Source organism: Mixophyes fleayi, chromosome 11 (assembly GCF_038048845.1).
Source record: "Mixophyes fleayi isolate aMixFle1 chromosome 11, aMixFle1.hap1, whole genome shotgun sequence".
NCBI lineage: Eukaryota > Metazoa > Chordata > Amphibia > Anura > Limnodynastidae > Mixophyes > Mixophyes fleayi.
Window position 1 is genome coordinate 72,208,354 of NC_134412.1, and position 24,642 is coordinate 72,232,995.

At 40.8% G+C, this 24,642-nt stretch overlaps 1 protein-coding gene across 1 annotated transcript in view; it reads right to left on the reverse strand.

Annotated features, from left to right (window-relative positions):
• Window positions 1–3,197: 3,197 nt before the first annotated feature.
• The window catches only part of PLEKHN1 (pleckstrin homology domain containing N1), a 31,627-nt gene continuing 10,182 nt past the window's right edge, over window positions 3,198–24,642 (reverse strand). Inside the window, exons 3-16 of the mRNA XM_075191595.1 lie at window positions 21,009–21,152; window positions 18,476–18,556; window positions 16,552–16,645; window positions 15,759–15,883; window positions 12,415–12,561; window positions 11,837–11,917; window positions 11,040–11,115; window positions 10,358–10,512; window positions 9,386–9,580; window positions 8,423–8,680; window positions 7,598–7,729; window positions 7,162–7,392; window positions 5,741–5,789; window positions 3,198–4,443 (exon numbers count right to left, since the gene is read on the reverse strand). Coding sequence (XP_075047696.1) covers window positions 4,220–4,443; window positions 5,741–5,789; window positions 7,162–7,392; window positions 7,598–7,729; window positions 8,423–8,680; window positions 9,386–9,580; window positions 10,358–10,512; window positions 11,040–11,115; window positions 11,837–11,917; window positions 12,415–12,561; window positions 15,759–15,883; window positions 16,552–16,645; window positions 18,476–18,556; window positions 21,009–21,152 — 1,992 coding nt within the window. The 3' untranslated portion in view covers window positions 3,198–4,219. The remainder of the gene's footprint in view (window positions 4,444–5,740; window positions 5,790–7,161; window positions 7,393–7,597; window positions 7,730–8,422; window positions 8,681–9,385; window positions 9,581–10,357; window positions 10,513–11,039; window positions 11,116–11,836; window positions 11,918–12,414; window positions 12,562–15,758; window positions 15,884–16,551; window positions 16,646–18,475; window positions 18,557–21,008; window positions 21,153–24,642) is intronic.

The following is a 24,642-nucleotide window of genomic DNA, read 5'->3' on the forward strand; positions in this document are numbered from 1 at the left end:
TGCGCATATTGTTAAACAGCCTGTGCTCTAATCAGTTATTTATTAATTAGGCAGCCTCTGGGTATACTTGTAGGGCAGGGCTCCGATTGACTGCTTTCTATATTTAAGGCAAGGAGGGCTTAGCCTCCCTGTTGGCTATAACATCCACCATCTGTGTGGTTTATTGACCTGCTGTTTGTCTCCTGACTTTTGCTGACCTCCTGTTGTGACCCTTGCCTGTACCTTGCCTGTTTTGCCTGTTTCTCTGACCTTTGCTTGAATACTGGACTCCGCTGTTTTGCTTGTGGTCCTGACATCTGCTTGAATACCGATTTACCCGTCTGCTGCAGACCCCTGACCCTGGGCTGCCACTGACCTGCCACTCCAGTCTGGGCTAGCGCCTTTGGTTCCATCTGCGCTACAGTCATCATAAATGAGCTTTTACTACATTGAGCTTAAGACCTGGGGGCATCCAAGTACATGTGAGCACATAAAGCTCTGCGAGAAAGGCAGCTGCTGAAGGTGAAGACCTCAACTGTGTACGTTCTAAAAACTCATCTTGGTGGTTGGGAGCACTAACAATTTTTTCCATGTATTAGTTGTGGTTGAAAATCTTGCCTTCACATTTTACTACTAGAGGTACTAGTAAGTATAATATAACTAAATTTTACTGTATAGCAGAAGGGTGAGAGTAGAAACTCAGGTGTAATGAGGATCTGTGAAGGTGAGTAGATGCTATGGCTAATACACAGTACAAGGTGCCTCACTTCCAAGATGTCAGGCGTGGGTATCAGAAGATTTATAGCCATTGCCAAAAAATCTGCAGCAATAACTCTATAGCTCTTAACATATACTTTGCAAGGTATAAAATACTTGTCTGGTTAAATGCAAGGCTATATGCAAGATAGCCATGTTAAAACAATTTCACACACTGCTACTGTTGCTGGGGTCTTTAGTTACATCCCAGCTGGGTGACCCTATTACACCACCCCCCATTCCGATGCTCACCCCATTTCAGCCATTCTGTAGTTTTCATGTTCATCTGTAAATTTAACATGCTTTTTAAACACTGTCCTGTGTTTCTTATATGACTCTACAACACACTTCTACCAATTGATATTCCCTTCCACATATCGTCCCCCCTTCATTCCATTATGAACGCTGCTTTCAAGCTCATTAACATCAACTGCACATCCACTCTGATGGCCCATGCACTTCTCCCATCTACAGGATTGTCAAGTATTCTACCACGAACTGCTTGTAACACCGCTCATTCACTCTCATGTGTGTCAGCAGGACTTCTCTAGAGCTGCACATCTTATATGGAACTCTCTGCCTTACTCCAACTTTAATCTGCAATTGATGAAAACACACTCATTTCAGCTGACATTGTGTTCAACCTATCCAGTCTCTATCATACTAACCCCTATGTGATTATGGCTCTCTGTAACTCCTATACTTTAATCCAGGTGGCCATTCACACAACCCCCAACTTGCAAGTGTATTTCTTTTCCCCTTTAGATTGCAAGCTCTCATGAGCCAGGCCTGCCTTACCTTTGTCTGTACTTGTATTCAATGCTTGTTCACATTTAACAAAATTGTACATCTCTATGTAAATTGTTAGTACTTTATAAATACAAAGTAAATAATTGTTACTGGGGTAAATTAATTACGGCAGCTACCTACCTTAGGTAAATGAAAAATAACTAGTTGAAATTAATGTTCTCACATCATGTGACAAAATGTTGTTTATAAGACCTTGTACACATCAGCGTTATTATAAAATATTTAATGTGCGTTGTCTAAACTTACAAAAAATAAAATGACAGATTGTTAAAAAAAAAAAGTGAATGGTCCTGTACACAGATGGGGCCCAATTCATTAAGGAACATAAATACCGATGCGTACTGTATTTTGCATAAAATCACTCTGCACATGCTCAGAACCAGACAATACGCCAGTTAACGCAGCAATGTCCAATATATCTTTGAGCGCAAAGGACTTTACTACAGGGGGCTAGACATTTGCACGTAATGAACCGCGAGGGAGCGAAAAAGCGCCACCGCACACAGCAATGGCCGATTCACGCTTTGGGCACCTCTAAAGGTACATGTTTTTCTGTCGTATCACTTGCTCCAGCTACAGGTCAGGTACAGATTATTAGTTATGACGGATGTGTTTCCAATCAGGAGCAACTGTAAAAAAATGCATTTTATGTACAGTAGACATTCCTAACATCCTAATAAATTTACTTTATGGGGGAAAAGAGTATGAATAAAAACAATTTTTTAAATGTTTTGTCATGACTATTAACAGATGACATTAATAAATTATTTTTCCCTGTGCATTCATTTGGGACTTTATATTCTACATATGTATTGGAAGTATCCTGCAGTGTCGTCTGTTAGAGCAGAGCACCTAGTCCCGTATTCAGCAGGTGATGCATCTACAGATCCGCTAGTTGGTGAATACAGACGTGCTATGCCCGATTTACATACGTTTAAAAGAAAAACACAATTTACGTTTGTTTTTCATAAGGGTTCGCTTTGCCTCAGTTTAGAACATTTCAGGTGCATTAATTAGCACTTTGTCCAGGTGAGTACAAGGTTCACTCTTATTGTTCCTCAAACGCTCTGTGTACAAGCTCAGCAGATGCTGTGCTAGATCTATTGACATAGCTTAAGTGATTTGTTCTACGGCTATACTGCATGTGTATTTGTGCAATAACATACAAATAGCATTGGGACCAGGTATCACACATTGGCTAATACGGTTATGTTTTATGTAACGCTCTTTCATACATTACCCCAGTCTAAGGGGTAGATTAGGCAAACCTTCTGGAAAATAACTAGAATCTGACTAGTTGCTACGGGCAACACCTCCACTTTTCCTTGTTAGAAGGTCCAACAAGGAAAAATCTTTAAATCTGGAGAGACGTTATTACTACAACATAACTGGATGACTATAGAGCAGGCCTGATAGCTGTCAGGGATGCTGGGAGTTGTAGTTTCACAAAACCTCAAAGGTTGGTCATTTAACTAAAGACAAAAAGCGTAACAATGGAGGAGCATATAGCCAAAGGTTGGCAGTGCATGCTGGGACTTTTAGTTCTGCAACAGTTTAAAAGCCTGTGTTATGTGATCCTGTAGTACATACGTCTTTCTTTTTCATACCACAATTTCAGAGTAATGGGTGGAAACCATTGAAAATACAAGCGATGGAAGAGGTGAGATTTTATTTTAAAAGTTAACGGTACAACATTTTCAAAAAAAAAAAAAAAAAAACCTCCAAAAAAAAAATGACCTTCCATTCAAATTATATACAGTCTTTAAACAGTGCAACCATTCTTAATAAATACCGCTTACGTTAAATAGCATATGACCCTTTAAACCAGTATAAAAAAAACAAAAACAAAATATAAAAGGTCCTTATGGCCTAAATAAACCAATTATTAATTAAATATACTTTACAATAACAGTTTCTCATTGTAAACTAACCACCATCCTGTCTATTGGTACTCTGAAGCACAAAGCAGTATAGAGAGAATTTCTCCTGAATACTAGGATAAGAAAACCAGCAGCCGTACTGCAAGTTTAATCTCTCCTTTTCTGATGCACAAAATATACCGACAGCCAACCAGAGCCGTGTCTGAGGTCAGGTGATCACCATTGTTTACATTATAGTCACAGTACTTATTGATTCCTCAAGAGTTCCACGAATTGCTACAGAATTGTTGGTATTTTGGGAGGTTTTAAACAGCACAGGGAGTGTTTCACCCTTGTATGAAGGCAGTTTGTGAAAGCAGTGTGTATTTTGTGAGTCAGACACTGGTGACAGCAGGCAGGGTTTGGGGAGTGAGCTGTACTAACCTGCAGCAGCTTTGACAATACACGTGCTTTGTAAGCCTCTATGCAGGATAGCATCTTACAGCCTATACTCTTGGCACAAACAGCTGCAAGTTTTAATATGCAAAAAGAACATGGAAGTGTGAGGGATATACGTTTGTTTTGTTCAGCAATTCCTTATCTAGAACAAACATTTTCTAACGGTGAGCCGTAAAAGCAGAGTGCAAGGGAGGGGCCATTTATGGTGCCAAAAGAACACAAAATTGGCAGTAAGCACATTCCCTGCAGAGTTGTGACCCAGTGCAATGGAAAGCAGCGAAACGTCCTTCACAATCGTTCAGGGATGGAGGACGGCTCCGCCTCTGGCCCGACTTGACATCTACACCAGCGTCTCCTTACAACCAGCGGCTAGGGATGGACTTTCCTTGCTGGATCCTCGGGAAAAAGTGTCCTGGGAAAGGAGGTGGTGAGAACTGATTGAGATCTTTCTCCTTGGCTTCATAGTCCCAAATATTGTCATAGCTGAGGTCACTTTGGAAACTCTGCAACTCTGCGTAATCGTGGTCCAAGGTCTCCGGCTGCAGGCTTCCTGATGACGGCAAATCAAACATGTCTTCCACTGGAAAATTAACAGGGGATAGACGTTAGAGCAAGAAGCAATAGGAAACAAGTAATGTATATTTAATTATTATTACCATTTATTTATATAGCGCCACTAATTCCGCAGCGCTGTACAGAGAACTCACTTACATCTGTTCCTGCTCCGTTGGGGCTTACAGTCTAAATATCCCAATACACACACACACACACACAGAGACCAACACAGATTAGGGTCAATTTGTTAGCAGCCAATTAATCTACCAGTAGGTTTTTAGAGTGTGGGAGGAAACCGGAGCACCCGAAGGTAACCCACACAAACATGGGGTGAACATACAAACTCCACACAGATAAGGCCGTGGTCGGGAATTGAACTCATGGCCCCAGTGGTGTAAGGCAGAAGTGCTAACCACGTAGCCACCGTGCTGCCCACATTTAATGCTATTATTGCGATCACAAAAGAATGTACTCAATGTTCAAAAGTGGTGGATTATCAGTGCCCAAAACACATTGTGAGGGCACTTCTTCATTGTAAGACAACTCTCCAACTGTTTATTCTGCATGCCCACTTTATTTAGTACTAAAATAAACTCAATTTAAAGGTTTGTTGCATGTTATCCTACAGAAAGTCGTATTTCAATAGCAAATATGCATCTATTACAAGTGAAAGTGTAACCAACACACAGAAAGTACAACCTATCAAGTCAATAGGAACCAGTGACAATGTTAGGGCATCCTGTAATTTGATAGGCTGCATTGGCAGTGATGTCACTAGTTCTTAGTTAATTCATAGGCTGCCTTCTGGTGAAGATTGGTACAGCCAATAATATTGCTGCCTCCATGGTGTATGTGACAGGTGCACCTTACAATTAATGGGACTGGTCAAAGATACTTTCTCAATCACAGAAAATTAAATAGAATCCAATACAGAACACATATCAGAGTCTTTATTTTAATTGGCAATGTGTGGTCTTTAAAACTTGAATTTTGTTTCTAATCTTTCACATTAAAGCATCTGACATTTGCTACATATAAGCTGAAAAAAACCCTACAATACATTGTGCTGAATCTGTCCAATATACATGGGTTGGTAACCGTTGCTCATGTCTGATCTAGAAACAATGGCTTGTTCAGGCTTGTCGTCAGCAAGGCAGGCCGGGCTACAAAGCACACTTATTGCAATTTTCACAGCACAATAGTAAATCTATAACTGCTTAACCCGATAATTGGAAGTGATTTATCACTTATGTCTGAACTCTCTCCCCAGTTGCCCTTACAGAGTCTGGTGCTATAACATACTGACAGCTTTATTACATTACCTTCTTTGTTGCGGTAGGATAAAGCAATTTCTTCTTTTACAGTGGATATCTGGAAGGTGAGGATAAAACATGTTTACTACAACGTGGGGAAATGCAGGAGTTACATTATTACACCCGTTTCTGGGTTATGTAGATCGTTTCTATAGTATCGCGTCAACATTTCTAGTGTTAGTTTTGTTTCATATAAGTGATTTATACAAGTTTGTCCTAATAGCCAAGTGTGCTTATTTCGTACATGTACTGCTCTACGACCCCAGCGTAACATGTGCAAACAAAGTCAGGTCATGCAGTAAGGGGAAACGGCTAATTTATTTTGAATAGACAAACTAGATGAGAGGAATAGGTGATTAGACTTCAAGTCATTAATATTATCTCGATTATGATTTAATCTTTGACGTTACTCTGCTGTTCAAATCCAAAACTCCTCGCAGATGTCCAAGCGTTGTACAGCTCTGACATACGCTAGATGGGAAGGGATGATACTAGACGGTAACCACCAAATATTCTATAATTCTTGGAGCTTCGATTTAACCAATTGTAGAAGGACCAGTCTCAAAACTCCCCATCAGTTTAAAAGTTTTAAATTTATGATAAGATATATGGAAATATGTTGCTGCATCATGTAATCTTTCTTTGCATATGCATTTGTTAACATAACATACATGCTTAGTAAATATATAAAACTTCAAAAGGGTCAGGATTCCATATGTATTAATAATAATGGGCTTAACGATTGAGGAGAAGGAGACAAAACTTGTGTCTTCAGTTTTTGGTTTAAGTCACGATACACTGACATCATTTAGATAGACTGTAGAGAAGTTTAGTTGAACACTTAGGCCTGATTCATTAAGGAAAGTAAAAGCAAAAAAAGTAGTAAATTTGCATCTTGGCAAAACCATGTTGCATTTGAGGGGGATGTAAATGGTAACATATGATTGGGGTAGGGCATGTTCTAGATCAACTTTAAATTTTAGTGTAAAAATAAAGCTATTATGTATTTGTGTGCTAGATGAACAAACAGACAGTATTTAACTTATGTGCAAAATAATAAATTAATTTGCATCCCTTGTATTGTAACGTGGTTTGTCCAGGAGAAAACTTGCTTCTTTTTTGCCTTACTTTCCTTAATGAATCAGGTCCTTACAGTGTGCAATGCAACGCAAACATTCTGCAATTTTTGTTACCACTGTTTGCCCACTAGGTGGCTCTATTCTATGGAGGTCTATGATACTCCATTCGTGTTACATCTCTGCAAGCTATGGTATATTTTTAAACTGGGTATATAGTCTCAAAAAATAAAAGGGACATCTCAAAAAGAAAGGCTACAATTTGTTATTTCACCATGACCTATTAAGCTTAAGCAGTAAAGTGCAGTATTGAACTGGGATGGTACAACCACCGAAGCAGCCTAGAGGACTTACACTTTTAAAGAAGGGCGTCTGTGTGGCTGGTGCGACTCTGGAGTGCACAGAGGTGTCTGGCTCGCTGCTCCTGTGCAGCATGGGTTTCACCAGCTGCTGGCTACCCTTCACTGGATGGGAATACTTCTTCTGCAGTGCCGAATGTGGATTGTGGTTCACATGGAATGATCCGTTGGTCTTCGAGTTTGAGGCGTGCGGCTCAATTCGGTTTGCGTTCAGGTTTCTCAGGATCTTTGAAAAAATAAGTAAATACAAATGAGGCCTGTGTTACGGCTTTACAGCTCCAGACAGGAATATGCAGCCTGGGACTCTACAGATGTGCAGAACTACAAGTCCCAGCATGGAACATGACATTCCACATCAGCTGGAGATCCACAGACTGCTTACCCCCATATTACAAGAAAAAAAAAAAATCTTTGTGTTTGGTAACACTTACCTCTTCCACGAAACTGTCGCTGGATTGGCCGGTTGGCGTGTACGGTTCAGCATACAATGGAGACTTTGACAAAGCCTGACTGTCGGCTGGGGAGGTAGACTGCTGGCTGTCTGTCAGACTCCACCTGTTCAACTGATCACACACAATAGATGAGCAGATTATTGGTTGCAATAGGAACATAACCAAACAGATGTTCAGTAACATATGCCGTGGCTTTTCAAATTCAATGACGCCGTTCTCCAATTAACACAATGAACCACACAATGCAAAAACTACTCATGATTGCCTTAACAATACTTAAAAAGGCCGAACAATATGAATATGATATGAAGTAATCAGGAGGATCAGGCCTCGTAATTAAGGACATTAGTGTGATTAAATATCATGTGCAAAATGACACATTAGAAAGAATTAGAGCAGCCCTTTAAATAATAGGGTTATGGGAGCTGCTATAAAATGATGTTGCCAAGCCAGACTTTTTTTTCATTGGCACGTCTGTGCTCCACTGTGTACAATTATTTCATATCAACAATCTATCAGCCTCATGCAGCCGCTCACTTCTATATGCCAGAGACAGCATTGGTTCTTACTGATGGGCTGCACAAGTCTGCCAGTCAGGACATACACCATGACAGAAGCTGGCAGACTTTACTACAGAACCTCAATGTTAAATGTGAGTGCAAAAAACAAGAAGGCCGATCAATAAATCGTACATGGATATCAACAGGGGGGAGGGGGGGGGACGACAAACGCCATGATCAGAATTCAAATGACGGACAAAAAAAAATCTGAATTGTGTTAAGAACCACGGCAGCCACAACCTACCAGCATCTGAGGAGTGACAGAAGAGTGCGTTTGAGGGTTTTGATATGAGTATGGCTCCTTGTATAAAGGGGATAGGACATCTTCACTCGGGGTCTCTGGGATGAGACCAAATGCTGTACTTTCCAAGTCATAACTGTGCGGCATAGCGGATGGCATCTGCAAACACAGGTTGTTTTTTCCTTTGGACCCGCGGATACTGCCGCCTCTCTGAAGATCACCTGATCCAGGTCCGCTGGGCCACTTTGGATTTCCCAGACACTTTAAGATAAAAGGACAAAATGGTCATTATTTTCTCCAAAAATCGCAAAATAAAGCTTTTCTTGTTGCTGTTGAAAGCGCTAGGGGTGGCCCCTCCTCCTTTCTGAGTTATAAACAAATAGACAAGGGTGTAGTACTGTTGTGTGACCTGTAGGTGTCCCTGTTTCTACTGTGGCAATTTGAGGATTATTCACAAGCAACAACCACCACACCAGCAAATAAGGATCAAAATATAATTTAAATGAGAAATATTTGAAGACTCAAACCAAGACTACATATAATACTTTAAATGTGAATTTAGAAAAACATGTGTGTGTACGAGTCCTGTCTCCACTGGCTACATATTTAATTTGTTTACATGAGATGTTAGGGGGGAGTCCTTAAAGGGCCACATACAGTTTATACCACAGGGACCAGACCCTTCTGCACATATTTTTGTTGACATTTCAGGTTTATCAGGTTGTCAATCACAGAGAGTCACTTTGCCAAGCTTAGAAACGCTTTAAAAGTAAAATAACAGTCCGAAAAGGGAGAAGACAGCTTGCTGGATATTTAGTTAAATATAAACTCCATTGTCATCTCAGGTATAATATTTACTTTAGTAATACACAGGCTTCACAAAGTAGTACATTAAAAAAGAAAAACTAGTTAACTAAGAGCCATTAGGATAATGTACAGTCATTCACATACTGCTAGGACACTTACATGAACTGGCTGTGTATATCCAGGTGATAGGGGGTCCTCCTGCAGGGTCTGTCCCCCTAGTATAGTGTAGGACTGGTGATCTGAGCCCTGTGTAGTGCTGATAGATTGGTGGCTGGAGTTGGGCAGCTTCCCTGGTGTTCCCCAGGATTTTGTGCGACCATCTGATGTGAACGAGCTCCTACAACTCGCTGTCACCTGTGGAAGGAAGAGTTGGGGTTCAACAATGACGTTTAACATTTTTTTTTGTTCCTCCACTGTCGACTCCACTGCAGAGTCAGCCATAAATTATGCCCGCCCACCTCTTAGGTCATACATAAGAGCTCTCTGACCCCGCCCACCTCTTAGGTCATACATAAGGGCTCTCTCTGACCTCACCCACCTCTTAGGTCATACATAAGGGCTCTCTCTAACCTCGCCCACCTCTTAGGTCATACATAAGGGCTCTCTGACCCCGCCCACCTCTTAGGTCATACATAAGGGCTCTCTCTGACCTCGCCCACCTCTTAGGTCATACATAAGGGCTCTCTCTAACCTCGCCCACCTCTTAGGTTATACATAAGGGCTCTCTCTGACCTTGCCCACCTCTTAGGTCATACATAAGGGCTCTCTCTGACCTCGCCCACCTCTTAGGTCATACATAAGGGCTCTCTCTGATCTCGCCCACCTCTTAGGTCATACATAAGGGCTCTCTCTGACCCTGCCCACCTATCCCTCTTTTTGCATGGTCTGTACAACACTGGTTTGTTATATGCATTACCTAATATGTGTTATGTACAGTATTCTGCTTTATGTAAGGACACCTGAGTTTTAGGTTTAGTGGCCTCTTATACCTCAGTTGTACATCTCCTTTCCTATCCTGGATCCCAGATGCATGTACTTGTAATATATATTAAACACTCAAATAGCATTGATTATTAATATACTGGTAGTGTCTGATCTGTGCACAGAGATATACACAGGGAATGAAAGTACCTGTTCGTGGTGTCCAGAGTGGGATCCACAGAAACTGCTGGACGCAGACAGAGAGGAGTCTCTGTTTTGTAGCTGTGCGCGTTTCAGGTGTTCGATCCACTCCTCATAATCCTGCTGGCTGAGGCATATCACCCGGATAGTGTTGATGTACCTTCCTGTAGATGTCACAGAGGAGACAACATTATATATCAACACAAGGTTCACTTTACGCAGACGTCAACTCATCTTTTGTAAGGTCATCATGAATGGATAACCACAGTGATGCAGAGATGGTTTCTTTAAGCTTAGATTAGTAGATAATCAGTGGTATAGTAATTACAGTGTACAGGTCACGTATATATCCTGGATGCTGCCAATGGGTGGGAGGATACGATAGGCAGCCTATCAAAGCACTCGGAACCAGTGACATCACTGAGGAACTTTGTACCACATGTCGCAGTGATGTCACTCATGTATCTATTTGTTCAGACCACAACAAGGCGGTTACCACTGTGTGCGGGGAACAAGGAGACTTTAAAGCGGAAATAGAATTAACAACAGGTACACTTTAGTATATTCTATAGGGCACACTTCTGTCGGTGTTGTAGGTACCTTCAATTGTGTATCTGAGACACTCGTTACAAAGTGCTCAATTAAATTATTTATTACATGCTTACATTAATAAAAGATAAGTGTTCGTTACCTTCTAGCAAGAATGACTTCTTCTGTTTTTCATTTTCGTCTGAAGTCACTTTTATGGCTTTAAGTGGTAGTTCTCCCTGTTTATAGAAAAAAAAACAAAAAAAACAAAACCATATGGTTACTGAATAGTGCAGCTGCCAGTAGTGGGTACCGATGGGTACAGGTTGGGAAGGGTTAATCCTCAGCATCACTTATAAAGAGGGTGTCATCTCTACCTGGTCAGGATCATCTTGTAATTTACACTTGGCTTCCTGTTCCCACACACACCTCTCCCAATAGTGTGAGTCTGCCTCTCGCTGGCCCTGACTCACAACCAGTTACTCTGGATACAGACATGTACACACAAAGCTCTGATTCTGCTGGTGAACATCAGAGGAACACAGACACAGACAACACAATAATCACATGATGCTCTGAACAGTTGCAAAATAAGGAAACGCAAACATTTGGACTTCTTAGTATGGTCCAAATACACGCTTTATTATTTGAATAAAGCATTTTTTTCCCATTCACCTACAGGTTTTAAATAGTTTTAACATAATTTTATCTATTTAACTAAGTGGGACCCAAGTCTGATTTCGGTTCCACTGCGCACGGGTGAACTGGCGAGCCATGAACCTGCAGAGCTCGCCAACTACATACTTCCCTTGGAGGCAGTAATATTGCTGCAGTTAAGATAATATACTGTGAATCTAACAATTGATGTGATAACATTGTTAAAGTTTTATTGATAAAAAAAAAAAAATGTTTAAATAAAATATTGCCCACACACATGCAGTTCAGTATATACAGTCTTACCCTAAAACAAAGGTTTTTTCCTTCTTCAGAAAGTATCACTAGAGTGGACGAGTACAGGACCAACAGTCTCTCATGCAGCTCCTGTTGTAGAAAGAGGATGAAGTGTTTAACTCAATGGAAGATAAAGGCATACAGTGCTTTCTGTAATATCAAGTTCTATAGGAGCATTACCCTTTTCAGACCAGACACCCTGTTATATTGAGTCAATTGTCCAATAGTGGATGCGATATTGTAGCAAGTGTACGTAAAGGCAGAAGAGAGAATTTCTTACACTTCTTAGCCAGTTAACACATGTCAATGCCGCAAGCATAGCGTCCAACAATCTCGAATGGCAAAAAGAGACAAATTAGGCCACACCCTTTATCGGCACAAACCCCACCTGCTAAGGCCACGCCCATTTCTCTGTTGAACACTCCCATTTTACGAATGTTGGCGAGCACACAATTGTTTCTTATTCTGGGTCTTCTTTGAATTTATAACTCAATATGTCATTGGAAGGTGCTGTAAGAGGACCAGCTTTTTAGGTGATCTAGTAGAGAATACACATTTATGGTCTACAACAATATAAAGACACTAACCTGGAATGGCATTGTCTGCAGCTTCACCTTGGAGATACAGGCGATGGAGCCTAGCGACTCCCTCTGCGTCCCTTCCCAGTCCTGCACAGGTTGGCTCTGAACAGACCTCCTGAGCTCGGATTTCTCCCATATGTTGGCATTGTTCACCTGTAAGAAAAAGAGGAACACGTCTATGTAAATCAGAGCTCTGTATTCTTTCCCCATTACTTCAAATTTTTGACTCAGTGGGCCAAGGACCCCGCTGTATTCTAGATTATCAACTCCACCAACACTGCGTCTAATGCTTCTCCCAATCATAGAACCGGAAGTCTGAAAATAAACAAAGTCCTCTAGAAAGTTGTCAAAACTGACTGGATAAGTGATAACTAATCAGCTCCATTAACACCCTTATAATGGACTATTCTCAAACTTGTCCTGGTCGTCAACCAGGTATAAAGTCCAGCACCGGAGATTAGGTGCCCATACGCACTGATTTGGAAGCCAATTAGACGGATTTAGAACTAAGTTGCCCCAATACGCTGGGCATCTGGAGCCAAAAAGGCGACTAGTCATCAGATCTCGGTTGGGATAGATGGTAACGCCAACTGGATGATGACCACATCTGAGCATTATAATCCAACCACGTGCCTCTTCCAAATCAGTCAGCGTATGGCAAAGCTAATCTCCAAACTGCAGGGCCCCGGGCATGTGCTGTTATTAAGTTGGACAATCTTTAGCTGGAGTTCTCGCTATGCTACGTTCTTTACCGTAGTCAGAACACAAATTGAAAACAAAACATGTTACTACAATGAGACCCTCAGGCTATACGCTGGCATAGTATATAATCAGATGACTGAATACAGCATTTTACATTTAATCCCCAGAGAAATGACATATTTAAAGCTCAATTACTTCATTTTAAAGTACAGCTATAAGTACAGTTACATTAACTATGTAGGTTTGTCTTTTGCAACATTATGGTGATCACTAACTGATTAGGACACATTATCAGTGATCAATTGCAATGCAAGGCTAATATCCATGACCTGCGTTCATAGAAATAGGAAGTTGTCCTGTCTCTAGAATTACTAAGTACAACCTTCAAAAGAAAAATCCATAAAACTGGGGGCGCTCTCCCTGCCTATGACCCCATCTGCTGGCAGCTGTGCTTACGCCCAGGGTATTCCCTTGGCAGGCAGGGCCGGACTGTCCTCTATCACAGCTGTTGCTGCTGTTCAGGACTGTCTGTTCACATAGCAGCTACGTCTAGAGTTTCAGGAGCCACAGGTGCAAATGAAGAGCAGAGCGTGGAAAGTGACAGAGGACTGAAGGTCTGAGTCTCACTCTGGACATCCAGACTAGGGGAATGGGGCCAGCTCTGAAAGTACTGAACGGACACTTAGGTCACAGAACAAGTATTTAAGTGGCATAGAAAACTCTGGACACATGAACATTATCTCAGACCAATCATTATTACTATATTGCCGTGTGGTTCTCATGCAAGACCTGACAGCGAACAAATCTGTAAAACATGATCCTGAGACAGCAACATACAAGTAGCCAAGACACCAGCATAAGAAAGCCGTGGGCTAGTTACATACACCAAGCCAAGACACCAGCATAAGAAAGCCATGGGCTAGTCACATACACCTAGCCAAGACACCTGTGGGCTAGTTACATACACCTAGCCAAGATACCAGCATAAGAAAACCGTGGGCTAGTTACATACACCTAGCCAAGACACCAGCATAAGAAAGCCGTGGGCTAGTCACATACAACTAGCCAAGACACCAGCATAAGAAAGCCATGGGCTAGTCACATACACCTAGCCAAGACACCAGCATAAGAAAGCCGTGGGCTAGTTACATACACCAGCATAAGAAAACCGTGGGCTAGTTACATACACCTAGCCAAGACACCAGCATAAGAAAGCCATGGGCTAGTCACATACACCTAGCCAAGACACCAGCATAAGAAAGCCGTGGGTTAGTTGCATACACCTAGCCAAGACACCAGCATAAGAAAGCCGTGGGCTAGTTACATACACCGAGCCAAGACACCAGCATAAGAAAGCCGTGGGCTAGTTACATACACCTAGCCAAGACACCAGCATAAGAAAGCCGTGGGCTAGTCACATACACCTAGCCAAGACACCAGCATAAGAAAGCCGTGGGCTAGTCACATACACCTAGCCAAGACACCAGCATAAGAAAGCCATGGGCTAGTCACATACACCTAGCCAAGACACCTGTGGGCTAGTTACATACACCTAGCCAAGATACCAGCATAAGAAAGCCATGGGCTAGTTACATACACCTAGCCAAGACACCAGCATAAGAAAACCATGGGCTAGTCACATACACCTAGCCAAGACACCAGCATAAGAAAACTGTGGGCTAGTTACATACACCTAGCCAAGACACCAGCATAAGAAAGCCGTGGGCTAGTTACATACACCTAGCCAAGACACCAGCATAAGAAAGCCGTGGGCTAGTTACACACTAGTTTATACAATCTGCAGAAAACAAACCTGAGTTAGAGACATACAAGACACTTGTACGAGACACACTTGGGCTACTGACACACGTCTATGACAGACGCCTGAGATAGTGAAACATACAAGATAAAGAGGTCATACATCAAGCTCACTACATGTTATCACCTGCAGATTGTATATACAATCATACACTAAATGTCTATGCTGCAGGAACACATACAATAGAAATTATTTTGAATGCAAATTTAACCAAACAAACACTTGAACATTCAGTATGTATTCTACAAGTCATTCACACTCAATAGTCATTTGCTATAAGATACCATTGTGGCGTCCTAATTCATCCAATCCTTTTGTTAGGATTAACAACCCCTGCTCAAATCTGTAGTGTAAAACCGCACAAATCTCCCCAAAAAACGAAGAAAAATAACTGATGTATGGAATGGAAAGGAAGCGTAGAAAGTGCGGATATTAAATTGGTTTCAGGCAGCTCCTGGCTGCAACGACAGCTGGAGCTCTGTGTGACCCCTCTGTACAGATCACAGCTGCAACAGCAAAACAGGTGGGATCAGCTGTCCCAGTCTGCAAACTATGTCTTGGCTGCAGGAGAAGCGTTCTCTCTCTCATTCAAGACTACAAGCCATTGATTAGTCTACCCTGGTGAACAACAGACCCAACAAAGCTCGCTCAGTGCATATAAAAGTGACAGTGGAATTTTCAACAGTGACTGCCAAGAGAAACCATGGAAACACAGCAGAACAATGAAAATGGGAACTTTGACAACTCTAGAATGAGCAACTTCTAACCCTACTCTAAGGTAGGACTCTAGATGTAGCCGATTCCCACATACTTCTTGTCCGGGTATTACCTCTGGTACCGGAATCGTGTCCAAGTTTCCACCGTTGAGCTGGATCTGTTTCTCCAAGTGGTAGAGCCATTTCTGCAACTCTTGTTGGGTTGGACAATAAACGATTAAAGGATTGAGCAAGGGACCTATTAATAGGAGCAAGGAGGACAGCAGTGAACAGAAAGCGGATATCTACCTTATATGCAGAACCGAGGTTCTTTTAAAAAGTTTTATAGACAATTCTGGCCAGATATGAAAACCATTTCTAATTAACTGACTCAAGAGAAACATTTTCAATTGCTTTATTATATTTCAATATACAAATTTCATAATTCAAACCTAGTTTTATTTATGAACTACATTATTAGTTTACCAACAAAATGCTTTTCATAATGGCAAAAAAGTGCTGTTGGCTCCAATCAATATATTGAGTCCAGTACAAAAGTAGGCCTCCAGACAGGTCATAGGTTAGCCCCACCTCCTGCCCTCACTTCGGTTCTGCACAATGATCCTATATTCTTTAAAGATTATTGACATTCTACACGTCACAATGATCTCCCGATATATATCCTTGTACTGGAAGGGACGCTTATTTTCAATAAAACGCTTTTCAGCACAAGTCAGCCTATGTTTGGAAATGGTTTTAACAGGTGCGGTTTCTCACTTTCTGAATGTTTGGAAAACCAGAGTGTGTGAAATTCTTAGTGAAAATTTCACAACCACCGAGAACAATTAATGGCAATTTTACAAGATCATTTCAAATGCATTAAAAAAAATGAAAATGTTATTCTACAATGCATGCGTCACACTTTACCTGTGATTCGGAAAGCGTGCTCTTGTTCTGGCAAGGGTGGGACTTTGGATCGCTCCAGCTTGTAAACGCTAAGTTCCTTTAATGGTACCAATCCCTAAAGTAAGAGAGGAGAACAGAACATAATCACAAGTTCCCATGGACGTTCAGAATGAAGATATACAGGACACAACAGAAATGGGAATTTAGAGACTATAATGCAGTTTCTTGTGTAAGCATGGAGATGTGCATTGTAGGTGTGGCGTAAAGAGTTATATAGACAATATAATGCGACAGCTTGCATAGGAAAGCATTGTAGGCTCAGAATGAAAGCAGATCAGCCGGCAAGAGATTTATGCCACCATATATGAACAAAGTGCCTGATTCATTAAGGATCTTAACTTGAGAAACTTCTTATTTCAGTCTCCTGGACAAAACCATGTTACGATGCAAGGGGTGCAAATTAGTATTCTGTTTTGCACATAAGTTAAATACTGACTGGTTTTTCATGTAGCAAACAAATATCAACTTTAAATTTCAGTGTACAAATAAGCTATCAAGTATTTGTGTGCTACATGAAAAAAAACAGTCAGTATTTAACTTATGTGCAAAACAGAATACTAATTTGCACCCCTTGCATTGTAACATGGTTTTGTCCAGGATACGGAAATAAGAAGTTTCTCAAGTTAAGATCCTTAATGAATCAGGTCCAAAGTGATTGGGGCCGCTTCCAGATATACAGGCAACACTAAAAAAATAAATATCTACTTGGCTGGCTGCAAAATAAAATGTCCAAATTCTGGGTAATGGGTCTAGATAATCTTTAACAGGTTTTTGGTAATGTGCTGAAAGTTTAAGGACTTCCAGGCTTGAAGTTATTCCCGGTACCCTACTGGTGTTGTATTCAAATTTTTTTTTTTTTTTTTTTAACGCTAGTAAAAACACGTCAAACACAAACGTGATGTGCATGTTGGTAGCATTTCAAGGTCACTGTAGGCTTCCCCAATGCTTTTACCCACGGTAAACGCATTGAATAGAATACATTATCTGAAGACCGGAATGCTACAGCAACACAAGTAAAACGGGTAGTGGTGACACTACAAGCAAAGGTTATACAGGATAACAATAGTTTCAAGTGTCATACCCATTAAAATACATGTGATAAACCCCAATGGGTATAAGGCCTAATGTCTGTCTGGTGTACGCTTTGGTGGAGATATGCCTAGGTCATAACCACACTATTGCCCAACTATTTTATGGTAGATTCGGACCAAATTGACCCTGTCCTGAAAGATCAAGATGCTGTAGTGTCCACTCTGCAAGAACTAGAAACCCGATTGGCTGATCGGATCACACATGGAGGGCGTCATTGGTTGAGCTAAAAGTGGCATGAATAGTGTGTCCCCAGAGTCACATTGTGATCCAGTCATGTGACCCACTGTCTGAATTGCCAAATTTGCACAATCCGTCTCTCCCCTCCCTCGTGTTGCCAACAGAACATCCATGAAAAGAACTCATTTGACGCCCTACTGGGACAGAACAGGTTAAACGACTGAAATTGTGTAAACAGCTATATATGCACTATATACCAGACGCTGAAATCAAATCTCTAAACAGCCCAGACCTGGTGTAATACCACAAACAATGAACCAAACATAAATATATTTACATTTTCGGAAGGTCTCAAAAACAAAAAAAAAGTTCCCAAGTTTCTCGTGACACAGATAAAAGGAGTATTAGTGTTGTGTAAACATGTATAATAGATGTGACCCTCAAGGGTGAAAAGTCAAGAGATATTTGAGCAAGGTTTGTCTGTCTGGAATGAGATGAAGTCAGGTATTTGTTTTCTACAATGTTAACTCGTGAAAAATAAGTTAACTGCTCCTAAATGCGCCTACAGCATTATACACCTTATGGATGGCACAGTGTGTGGTCACTCAACACGTACTTGATATGTCAACCCAGTGGGTCCTCGAGACTGGAAATACAGGTAGGACTGGAAGAGTTCCAAGTAACAGTCATTGATATCCTGAAAATAAGGGAAGACAAAGGAGGAACAAATGGTCAGTGTCATCTAGAAGATCCTACAAGACAGGACAGACCAGTATCGTTCAACATCTCCCACCTCATTCTAGTCGTGCAATGAGGCAACTATTATTTTACAGCTGATCATTTTAATTCAGAGCTATTTAATCACAGTCATGTGCAAATACAACAACTTAAGATTAAAATTTATTTAAAAAAAAAAAATGCAATAAGTAGAATCATTGATTATCTTCAATTTATTTAGTATTTAGTACTCTATGTTTGGTGCTTGTTTTCTATAAACTGAATACTGTTGATTTCTTTCTTCATTGCACTACACCTTTAGAACGGTTAACCCAACACTCTAAAATCTTAAACACACTGACAACTTGATTTTGGCAAAACAAACAGGTCACAGTTTATTAATTACAAATAATAAAGGGCAGTGTAGAAAGCGATCCAATCAGCTAACGAGTAATAGCAAAACCAAACACTGTATGGCCCACAGGCCGTAACCACTGGTCCCAGGACCTAGCCCTTTACGATCGTCCGGTGCTAAATCCGGCATCATCGTGACTACTCCCCTTTGGGCTCATAAGGACGTACACGCACAGCACAAGTCAAGGGGCCCTCGCATGGAGGTACCAAGAGCCAGGGTGCTTCGAAAGGAGTAGTGACGTGCGGTGTGTAATATATATATATATATACGCATACACACTCCACCTAGTTCCGCCCCCCTGCATCCATAGGCTGCAGCATGTCACCTGACCTAACCTGTAAGGTAAGTGCCTGATCCGTGAAAAACAGATGCGTTTATCTGCATTCAGCTTAAGGTCTCTTTTTTAAAAAAAATTATTATGGTTTATTTTAGATATACACTCTGAACAGATGTTTAAGAAAGAAGCAGCCGTATAGTTTTTACTATATGTTTCTTATTATCTGTTGAAATGCACATATCACGGATAATTGTGTTGATCATTTTAGTGCCACAAGCTTTACACATTATTTTCATTTAAAAAAATAAAAAATAAAAAAAAATAATGTTGCAAGTTTCCATAATTTGAAAAAGTCTAAAGATCCAAAGAGTTTACATTATACTGATTTTAAAGTGAACCCATCAACTACACACCGTGGAGGCAGCCATTTTGTGGGCAGGATCAATATTCTTGAGAATATTAGGCACTCAAAATGGCTGCCTCCACTGTGTGCATGCCGCAGCTCCACTTTAATATAAATCGTGCAGCACTGGTACCAGCGTTTCTGATAAAAGAAAAAAAAAAGGCAACAAAGGGTTAACATAACGGTGACTGCAAAGCGCAATATAATCCACTAGACCTGAGCTCAAGGTCCAAGATATACACGTAAGTGATCGGAAATGAGTCAAAGACAGCAGTAGGGAGTTCACAGGTGAGAAGGGCAAGTTTTCTATAGTGTAAAGATATATCGGATGAATAACACACTGTTTATGTAAATAGCGGCCAATTCCATTAACCCTTCTCTAACAATGTCTTGGGTTTTTTTTGGTTTTTTTTAACACACTGTTTAACAAAAGGGAGAACTCAACCAGGCCATTAGCAGAAAGCCCGTGTGTGTTCCCTTTAGGAACTATTTTTTCCCCCCTTTACAAACAAAATCCCAATATACAAACTGTCCTGAGGCACATACCACACATTTCTAAACTTTATGGCCTTGGAACAAACTGGAATTACCTCATAGTATGTCAACTTATCATTTAATGAACAAATTGTCAGCGTATACTTGCATAAAACGGATTATTTTCCTACATAAGAAAATACAAAGATGTCGCAACACAATATATTATTCCAAATGTTGCATTCTCATCTACTTTTATTCATTTATGTTTTATCAACAGTGTTTGCTTTTGACATCAAATGCTTTCATAAAAATGCAAAATTGAAAAAAAAATTAAATAAACACCTCAGAAATACAAATTGGGGTCCCAGAAACCATTAAAGGGGGTCATGCGACTACAACTTTTTTTTTTTTTTTTTCATATAAATGTGTACCATAACTTTTGGGTTTCCAAAAAACAAAGTGTTCAGCGTAGAATATTTTCACAATTTATTTTTATTAAACAAACGAACAATCCTAGATTTTACATTCATTACATTTATGAGCGTACTCTCTCAAATATTCTTCAACATGATAGCCAATTTTCCTAATTTTGTCAGTAATACACGGCTCAAATACTACGAAAACACAAGTATACTTATTACAAAGTTGCTAACAGACTTATGAAACAGGCACAGGTAAATAACCTAATGGAAATGAAATTCCATTTCTTGCATGCCGCAACATTTGCTCATTTGCAATGTTTTACTATGATACACTCACATCTTCTAAATAGTCACTAATCAATTTAGTACATTCTAGATTATATATTAAGAATTCAACATAGATTGAAGCACCAAGCTTGACAAGTGTGTTCTATTTACCTGGCTGTGCTGGTAGCGGAACTTGACCTTGGAATAATGAATCATTTGCCCCATGTTGCGGACAATCGTTTTCTTCTTTCCTTTTCGGAAGATGCTGAGGAATCTTTGGTCCACATTATCCTTCTGTACATCATTGCTAATGTCCTATTAAGAGAAACTTTTGTTACAAACCAAATCATCAATTAACATTTTATTATTATTTTATTTTTGCTGTGCTTTGGGCAAAAGCTAATAAAGTAAATAGGATTCGAAAGTAAAAGCTTCAGTTTACATAGAAATTCAGCCATAATTAAAGGACCACAGCGACGAAAGGGCTATATCCTGTAATGGATCTGGAGAATATTTCTATGGTCAACAGGATTGTGTTCAAAAGACTGAACTGGACTGACCCAGTCTCTAGTTTCAGATCACTGTGCAGATCTCGTCTGACCCACTAATCCTAGAGTCTTTTTTGGCAATGGCTCAAGAGTGGTCTCCTTCTGAGAGTCAACAGGTTTCCGGTTGCATGTCAGATCAATAGCCACACTAAAAGTGCCTGGTAAAAGGGTGGATACGACAGCACGGTGGCTCAGTGGTTAGCACTTCTGCCTTACATCACTGTGGTCATGAGTTCAATTCCCGACCATGGCCTTATCTGTGAGGAGTTTGTATGTTCTTCCCGTGTTTGCGTGGGTTTCCTCCAGGTGCTCCGGTTTCCTCCCACACTCCAAAAACATACTGGTAGGTTATTTGGCTGTTAACAAAAAATTAATCCTAGTCTGTGTGTAATATAATATAATATAATATTATATACACACATTGTGTGTGTGTGCGGGAATTTAGGGAAGCTCCAATGGGACAGGGACTGATGTGAATGAGTTCTCTGTACAGAGCTGCGGAATTAGTGGCGCTATATAAATAAATGGTGATGATGATGATACGACTCAATTTTTATTGAATCCTGCTTACCCCTTTCCTAACCTGATTTTCTGCATTTGTGATTTACTGTATCAGTTTCTGAAGGGTTAGAACACGGTTTAACAATTGTTACCCTGTTCAACTATGTGCAAGGAAATTGGCAAGAGAGATTTACAACCTCTAGTTCTAGCTGTACTCATGGGCATAACGGTCATATAAAGAATTAGGCAACGTTACGTACTTTAGAAGTTGCTGAACTACAACTCCCATGGACACTTAACCATACGTCAGCAATTCGTCACGGGAGATTTAACTCAGACAAAGTTTGAGCGGTGAATGATACCCATGCCTGATGCAAGTGTAATAAGGAAATAATTTACCTGCGGAACCTCGCTCACCAGACAATTGTAAAACTAAATCACACGCCACACCTCATGTCTGCTTTTGTATATCTCCTGCTAATCTCTCCCCAGCAGATGACAGACTGATTTGCTGTCAAAATGTTAACAGATTAACAAGAAAAACAGATCTCTTGTGTTTGAAAGCAAACAGAACGGCTGCACATTAATAGTCTTAGAAAAAGCTGCTCAGTTCACTGGCTTCTTAGAAACACAAGAAAAAAAACCAAAAAAACAAAACGAAAACCATGACGAAATACCAAATGTCAGAGACCCTAATATATACATAAAGTAGTGAATAAGTCAAGGCAGCTGCAGATAATTGGTTTGTAAATATTTGTCTGTCTATATATGCTATTGTCGTTGATTTGTAAGGCTGCAGAGTGCAACACCAGACAGCAGGGAAATAGGGTCATACAAGGAAGGCAACAGAAATGCAGAGATGAAAATAAAGGGTAGGGAGGACCCTGCTCATGAGTGCTTACAATCTAACGGGGAAATGGCACAGCTGAGACAAGAGGAGCAAGAGTGAAGCACTGGACAGTTATGGGGGTGTGTTAGTGTGGGTAGTATAAGTGGGAGTAGGGTGAGCTCTAAGAGGTTATTCAGAGAGCATTTGGCAGCATGGTGGCTCAGTGGTTAACACTTCTGCCTCACAGCACTGGTGTCATGAGTTCAATTGTGGACCATGGTCTTATCTGTGTGGAGTTTGTATGTTCTCCCCGTGTTTGCGTCGATTTCCCCCGGGTGCTCCGGTTTCCTCCCTCGCGCCAAAAACATACTAATAGTTTAATTGGCTGCTATTAAATGGACATTAGTCTCTGTCTGTGTGTGTGTCTGTGAATTGAGACAGTAAGCTTCAATGGGGCAGGGACTAATGAGAGTGCGTTCTCTACACAGCAAAGCGGAATTAGTGGCGCTATATAAATAGCTGATGATGAGCATTTAAAGATTTAAAGGTTCAGGGAGAATCTGATCAAGCATGGCAGGGACAGCAACACAGAAGAAATCTTGTAGGTGGGAGTTAGAGGTTACCAGGGACAAGGCATAGACCAGACCTAGGTCTACGAGGGTGTGACCAAGTATATTTTAAGTTCAGATTTGAGATGTATAAAAGGCTGGTGTTGCTGAGATCTTTGTAGGCGAGGTCCAGTAATGTGAACTGGATTCAGAAGGACAGGGGGAGCCAGTATAGGGAAGCAGAGTGGTTCAGTGGATATGGATCGTTAAGAAAGAAAGGATGAAGCAGGGAAAAGGGATGATGGGAATGGGCAGACTGGAGGAGGCTGCAATAATCAAAGTCGGAGGTGAAGAGAGTGGATTAGCGTTTTGGTTGCATCTTAGGTACGAAAAGGGAAATTTCTAGCAATATTTCTAAGGTGAAGGCAACAGGACTGAGAGACAGACTTGATGTTAGGAATAAAGCAGAGGGTGGAGTCAAGTGTGATATCAAGACAGTAGTGGGCTTTATAGACTGAGGACATTGTAGGGTTGTTGACAGTGAGGGGGATTTGAGGGAGGTGAGGAGTCTGGTACGAGGGATGATGATCAGCTCTGTTTAGGAAATGTTGAGTTCCATCTGGTGCTCATCCATGTAGAGATAGAGACAGTTGGACAAATGGGCAGAGAGGTAGATTTGGGCATCGTCAGGGTAGAGGTGATACTGGAGTGTGAATTGGTTCACCAAGGGAAGAGGTGTTCAGTGAGAGACACACGCAGACTACAATCATTTTTAATAAATTTAAGATTTTTGGATGATAAAGAGGTAAAAGGATAGGAGCTCACATACAGTCTAATGATACGGTGGGCTTTCTGAAAGATAATCAATGCATGAGAACAAATCAGCACAGACATACGTTCAATATTGCTTGGAGTCCAACTTTGCCAGTATAGAACAGCAATCTGGCAGCAGATTGGCAGCATCTACGATACATCCAATTGGTGTCTGACAACCTCCTTTGAGTGACAGAGGGGTTTGTTGTTGTTTTTTTGTTTACATTAAAGTTGTGTTTTTTTAACCCAGAGATTTCAGCAGAGTATTACACTTGTCGAATGGGAGCGAGGATTGTCAAAATAACAAACAGCATTCAATGTAGGTGACAGGAATTGAATTATTCAGAACCCGGAACCTTGTCCCCACCAAGATACCTTCGTTATTTTGAGATTATTCCCTGCTCGAGTTTGTAAGTTCCCACCTATTCCTATTGCTGCTCTTTTTACTACAGATATTTGTGAAAACTGAAAATGATATGATTTCCTATATTTAGCCTACCATTACTGTCCTGTCTCTCAGGGCTGGGTGTCAGCAATCCGACACTGGGTGTGTGCAAGTGATGTGT